The 6,780-nt window shown below is 43.2% G+C and overlaps 1 protein-coding gene across 3 annotated transcripts in view; it reads right to left on the reverse strand.

The window, feature by feature from the left end:
* Positions 1–6,772, reverse strand: part of KLF7 (Kruppel like factor 7) — a 65,491-nt gene extending 58,719 nt beyond the window's left edge. For 2 of the 3 annotated variants that reach the window (XM_031055809.1, XM_005415923.2), the window contains exon 1: positions 6,460–6,765. In XM_031055809.1, the coding sequence (XP_030911669.1) occupies positions 6,460–6,561 (102 nt within the window). In that variant the 5' untranslated portion in view covers positions 6,562–6,765. Of the gene's footprint in view, positions 1–6,459 lie in introns of all 3 variants that reach the window. The other variant, XM_031055807.1, reaches the window with a different exon arrangement.
* Positions 6,773–6,780: the final 8 nt, after the last annotated feature.

Below are 6,780 nucleotides of genomic sequence, written 5' to 3' on the forward strand. Positions count from 1 at the left end.
GCAGGAATGGTAAACACAGCCTGGTGACCAAACCTTTTTCTGATGTACACACCTATAAATGCCACTTACTTGCATTTTCTCAATCCTGCTGGAATCAAGCAAGAGTCAGAAATCCCAGGTTGTTTGGGATTGTTTTTTAATAACAGAAGACAACAAAACAAATCTTCAGTGCTTCAAATGCAAAGAAAGTATAAAGATTATCAAATTAAAAAATAAAAGTTCTGTGCCTTTAAAGACCATCTCAGTGTCTGGGAACCAGGCACGATTTTTTAACTTGCAGTGGCAATGTTGGGAAGAGGCTCTTTTCCTGGCAGGTTTGTTTTGTTTGCTTGCTACAGAATCCACTGAACTCTGCAGTTTGAGTGAATCCACACTTATTTTGACCAGGGCAGAAGCACCCACAGTACAAAAAGGACATGTGGGGAGAAGAAATTCAGTAATTCAGGTGAGTGATTCCTGCAACGTCAGTCTAAAAGACACCACAAAAATGGCACTCCCAGCTCCTGAGCATTGCCAGGAGTTTGGAAACACTTGGGACATTGTAAATGTAGGGAATGGACAGGAGGCACTTGAGAGTCCAGGGAAGCAGAAAGAGGAACTCAGGACTACTCTTCAAAACACCTTTATTAGCTTTCCAAAAATTCGGGTTTAGCATCAAAAAAGAAAACCACCATCAATTACCAATGCCTGGGCGTAACTTTTAGTGAGGTTTTGAGCATGATGATCAAAAGTCTACAATTTTTCTTCCCTCTGCAAAATGTGACAAACTTGATAGGAGATAAGGTGTACTACTAACCCATTGCTTAATGTACTAAACAGTAGTACTGCTCAGTCAGTGAGCAAAATCCCTTTGTTTCATTAAGACAACTGCAATCAAGGTCATTCACATGCAGCTACAATCAAAGAGAAGCAGCTTCTTTCTTGCTTCCCTATAATGTTTCCTAACTCAGAATGGAGAAACAACACACTGAATGTTTCTCAGTAAAGAATCATTTGACAAAGGCTCAAAAAGTCCCCCAATGATATCCAGAAGATACCATTTGCCTCAACCCTGAAAAGCTTAAGTATGAAATTACTATCTGCAACTGAAAGCCTTCTGCCATTTCTACATGGAAGTACCACGCTGCAGACTAGCTATATATCATGATTTTCATGAAGCTTACACTAATTTATGCACTGCCTATTCAGTAGGACATGCAGAAATGTACAGGCTTGGGGAAGAGTAGATTTAAGCATCCCAAACAAGTAAGAGAAAATATTTTCTAGCTGAGTACCCACATTACGGTTGTGCATTGCTTAAAGGTATTTACCCCATTTCAAAATCACTTGATATAAGTCATTCACATAATCTGCTATTTTAAGACCTGTAATGTGGATTGCAGGATTCTATGCTTTCAGAATGCCAAAAAATAATCACTTTTAACAATAGATTCTGTAATTAAGAAATCATGTAACAACAGAGACAGCAGTTTCAAGTTTGTCTTTCGTCTCTTTGTCCATCTCTTTCTGTAAGGTGATGGAGCATGCTTTCAGCACATGGAGCAAGCAGAGGGACTGCAGGTATAAATGGAGCGGCGTTCAGAGTCTGAAATACACTGCATTACACATGTGGCTGTTCTTGGAAGTCAACCATTTCTGAAAGTTATTCCCAAGAGGCATGATGTACTATAAGCACTTAAGAAATGTGTTACACTGTGACTGGAACCAAGATGAAATAGCAATATTAAAAGAGATGGTTTAGTTTATGTAGTGGCCAACTATGCCATTAAACTAGAACAATGGAGACGATGGGGAGGCAGGAATGTTCTTCAGTGTGATTTATTCCTTTCCAGTAGGAGTGGAAATTTTTCCTATAGGCCTGAAAATGACCCTGTCTGCCAAGCAAAAGTCAGCATTAAGATATAAGAATTCTACTAGATTAGTCACCCTGGGATACTCTGCTCTCACACAGCACAGGGATCTCAAAGCCCTCTTCCAGGATGAGTCAAAACACAGCCTTCTGAGCACCACAAAAACCATTAGGCCTTAGCATTGCTGTGGTCAGTCACTTCAGAAAGAGGGAAACTGAGGCTTGAAGAATTGATTAAAAACAGGCAAAGAAGGCTATATGAAAGCATCAACAGAAAAACAAAGGCTTCCTCAATCCTATGCTTTACAGGAAATGTGCATCTTTCTTGAAAGGATCATTGTTTGCTGCAGCTGAGAGCAGCTGGGTCAGCCAAGGCAAAAGGAAATGTTATCAGGCAATGGTTATCAGCAAACAATATAATGCCATTTCCACTTCTGCCAGCCAATTAGACCTGTGCTGCCTGCTGACACGTGGGAAAGGCTATCTCCTCCAGAATAAACCAGGGCTTGGCACCTAAGCCCTGCTGCTTTTATACAGCTGCATCAGCTACACAGGATGACTCTCTGCATCCACCTGCTGTTTGCGCTCCCATATTCTGACATTATGGGAACTGTCAGGCTAGACACTGCCCTATGCTCCCCATGAATATGAAGACAGCCCCAAAATGTCCTGATCAGACCCCTGTTTCACAATAGCACAGTGAGTTCTGAGTCCACCAAGGGGCCTATGGAGAAGGACAATAGGGATGTCTAAAATGTCACCCCTAGGAAGAGGCATATCTGATTACAAAAGATGCCTTCTGCACCCTGATCTTTCAATGATCCTCTAAATGACATTGTGGAGGCCCAGCAGGAAGAACAGAGGGAAGCCCCATGTCCACCCCTTCCAAATTCTCAGCCCTGCTCTCCCCCCCTCTGCAGCCTGGCACTCAAAGTGGGACCATGTGCAGCTGCACAGGCTATGCTCCTCAGAGTTATCTCCCTTAAAAACAGCCTCCTACCCACTTCCTTCCTCTGCAGAGTAATGAGGTGCCCTTCAGCCTTGTGCTGCCTCTCCCAGCAGTCTGGTTCCAATCTCAGGGATGCCACATGAGACAGCCCCCCCAGAGCAATGGCATATGTGGCCAGAGGTCCTCCTACAGCAGCGCAGCAGCCACGCAGGTGCCGAAGTCTCCCCCCGCCCTGTCCTGAACTGCAGAGTCAGCTCACAGGGACAGAGAGAACTAGGACGGTTCAGTCAGAGTCAGGATGAAGCACCAGGCAGAAACACGAGGTACCAGCCAGCTGACTTAGAGCAAACGACTCATTTCCCAGTGCACACAGCCCACCTCTTCCTTTAATCCCTCCTCAGTGCCATGGAGGCTCAACACTGCTGGAAAAGCTAAACAAAGTTCTCTCTCCTGATGAAACTGTACTATTGATTACTTGTTAGATTCTGACATCCCCACTCCAAGAAAAATCCTCCTCACCTCAAAAGTGTTTTGCCTGAAGGAGGACACCCAAAGCTCAGAGAGGAGCTCAGTTTTTGTTGCCTAAAAATCAAGCTCTCCCTTCCCAAAACGTGTTTTTAAAAAACATCAAACGCATCACAGGTTCATTTCCAGCTTCCACTTCAGGTATTTCTACTTCCACAATGCAAACTATGTGCAGGGTGGAATAAGGGTTTCTTTGTTTGCATTTTTGCTTTCTATAACAGAAAGCTACACAAAAGGAGACAATTTGTTCCTACACAAAATCTGTTTGTTTTGTACATAATGCTGGGTCGCACTCATTCAACTCCAACACTAATTGTCAAAAGCACAGATACCGAACTTGCTCACGTTCCTCTAGCAGTGGGAAGGGAAAACGGGAGATCAGCTGACTGTGTGCAAGCATTTACCAACCTGCCTGTGTGAGTAATGGGTGTTTCACAATCTGAAATACGAGCAACTGGCCCAGCTGCATACTCCTCAGCCAGCAGCTAGCAGACTGTTTTCCAGGCTCAGGAGAAAAGGAAGACAGGACTGTGTCAACGCTTTCACCCCAAGGCATGCTCTGGTTTTCAATGGGGCAGGTGCATCTTTCATGGTACCACAGTAAGCACTGTTTGTCAGAGCAGGACCTGGCACTGACTAACCTCTGCACATCACGCACTAGTAGCTGCTAATCACAAAACTGGAGCTTACAATGTGATAAAGAAGCTTGCTCTTAACCCACACATCTATTTTCCCCCTCAAGCCGTGCCCTTTTAAGAGACTGAAGTAATCTCCTGAGGCGCTGCTCTGCTGCTGGGAGAAGCACTGCTCTGGAGCCTCTGTAGCACCACTGGAGCAGAGGCAGGACTTGTTCAAGTGTTTTTACTTAAAATTAAAGCTGCTGTTTCTCTCTTCTGACACATCCCACAGGAATCAGTCACTACCCTGTCAGCTCTCTTCCCCGGAGTCTCAACTATAGCCTTTAGTTTTAAAGGATACTTTAGAAACACACACATTTTTTGTCTCAAAGTTGCTACAGTTTGCCTAAAATAAGTAAACCCCCAATACTTGATTACGTTGCAAGTGATTCAGAAGAATTAAATTGGGGTCTCTGTGTCAGTGGGTCTGCCAAGCTTGTGTAACAGCACAGTGTCTGCACAGCCAGCTTCAGCTGCTCCCACCACTGACACATCAGTTTTGCTGCCTGTTGTTTGCAAGGAGAGTCCAGGCAGCAACAGGGGAACAAACCATAAATACAGGATGCATTATGAAACATTGGGCACTGGTTGCAGGATTTCAGAGGAAATAAGGGAAAACGCAGCAAATTATTTTCAGCTTCTCTTTTTAACATACGTGGAGAATCAATGGGGTTTAACCAGGAGCATGACTTTAAATTCTGCAATGGTAACCGTGAGATTGGGTAGGTACACGCTACTGTGTAACACAAACTGCAGCTCTTCCACACATAAAAGAAGGCAGAAGGAGACAGAGTATCACTCGCAGCACTGCCTGAAGCACGCTGGCTATGTCAACACACTATGTCGCTTTGGACGGCTTGGACTGTTTGTAATATGCAACCGATCCAACAACGATCCTATGAAATATTTTTAATTAAATTATATTAACCTCTTCAGCTTAATTAGCATGTTAAAAATATAAAAGGAAAGCAGATGTGACCATCATGGATGTGTGTGCTGAATATTAATAACAAAAAGCATCCCCTCCCCCTTGGAGGATAAAGCAAAGTTGGTTCGGTCATTTTGCAAAATAAACCCTGAATGTGTTCACCCTGTAGCTGACAATGAAGCTCTGCTTTGTGTGCACACATAGAAAGCTGAAGCCAGAACTATTTTACTATGGGTAAAAAGCTTTGAAAATCCAGCCCCATCCAGCTGGCTGACAATGCTACAGCCCGAGTACTCCCCAGCAGCTCTGCCATCCACGTTTCTACCCACACACGACGAGGACTTCTGAGGAAAAATTAAATGAACATCCCAAAACTGACAGGCTACCCTTACAGTAACCAAGACTCAGGTGAAGGCTGGCAAGATGAAATCCTGTGGCTCATTATTCTCACACTGATAGTGCCATGGTCCGTGCGCTGCAATAGCACCACATGTCATCCCAGCCACACTCCACTATTTCTACCCACCAGCAGATGTTTTTTTTCTTTTAAAGAGACACCAGTTTTCAGAATTTCATCTGGTGTATCGCCTCTGCCAGAAAATCACATCAAGAAACAGAACTACCTGACAACATTTGGTCGTAAACAGAAATGCTGTCCTTCCTTTTCTCTCAATATCCCAGCTGATAACTATTTACAGTTAACAACTGGGTGCATCGTGTATTTTTACAGCTTTTCTCTGTAACCTACTCTTCCCCTTGGTCTTACTTGTATCCATGCTGCCTGTCATAATTTTAATGCATTCATAAGAATTGATTTCCATCTTTCTCTTTATTCTGTCTGCATATTAACCCTACAGTGCCTCAAAACACACTGGTTTACTGGAACCAGCCTAAGGCGTCATTGTTTCAAGACAGCGAGAAGTGTGCGTTTCTACTCATCTTCCAAGGGAAAAAAAAGGAAAAAAAAGAAAAGAAAAATAAGTCACATTCCTAGTTACTGAACTTAGCCTTAAAGCTTCTGCTAGTGCTTCCAGACACCTGCCCACCCTCCACCTCCGACTTAAGCTACGATTTTTATTGACATATACTAATTACCTGAAAATAAGAATGATCTATTCCATTTCCACCAGCTGCCAGTTGTCACCACTGGCTAGAAGTGACTAGGATTGTTTAAAAGAACAAAACAAAGAAAAATAAAAAAAATCTAAGCTCAAAAATGAAATAAATAGTAGTCACCATAAAAAACAAAACCCTAAAGAATGCCACCGGATCTCAGGTACTGTCGGGTGTGCTCAGAAAGGACTGAAGGCAGACAGATTTGAATGGACTGCTCAGTTTGTCACGGTAAAAAATACAGAGATTTAAAGGTCTACCCACGCGGCAAAAAAAAAAAAAAAACCCAAAAAAAAAAACCACCAAAAAAACCCAACCCTGAATTAAAGAATAAAAATAAAATAAAGTCAGAAATGCAGCCTCAATGCATCGACTGTCTGCGCTTAAGAAATTTACAGGAGTAATTTAAATGATTCACCTGCTGCCAGTTTTCCTCCAAGGATGGCAAAGCTGAGAAGTAGCCGGTGTCGTGGACAAGCTGGAGTTCCTGGAATATACTATAACTAGCCAAGACATCCATGCTGCTGCTGAGCAAGACCCTTTCTTTCTGCTTTTGTGTGTGTTTGTTTGCTCGGGTGGGGGGTTGTTTTTGGTCATAAAAAAAAAAAGGAGGAGGAAAATCAACCAATGATAGATCCAGCGTCCCTTTGGCTTTGTTTTGTTTCAGTCACACTTTAAAAAAAGAGAGAGAGAAAGAGGATCAGCACGGAGGGACGGCGAGGTTCGGGGGCCGGGCCGA

This window comes from Geospiza fortis, unplaced genomic scaffold (assembly GCF_000277835.1).
Source record: "Geospiza fortis unplaced genomic scaffold, GeoFor_1.0 scaffold112, whole genome shotgun sequence".
NCBI classification, from domain to species: Eukaryota; Metazoa; Chordata; class Aves; order Passeriformes; family Thraupidae; genus Geospiza; species Geospiza fortis.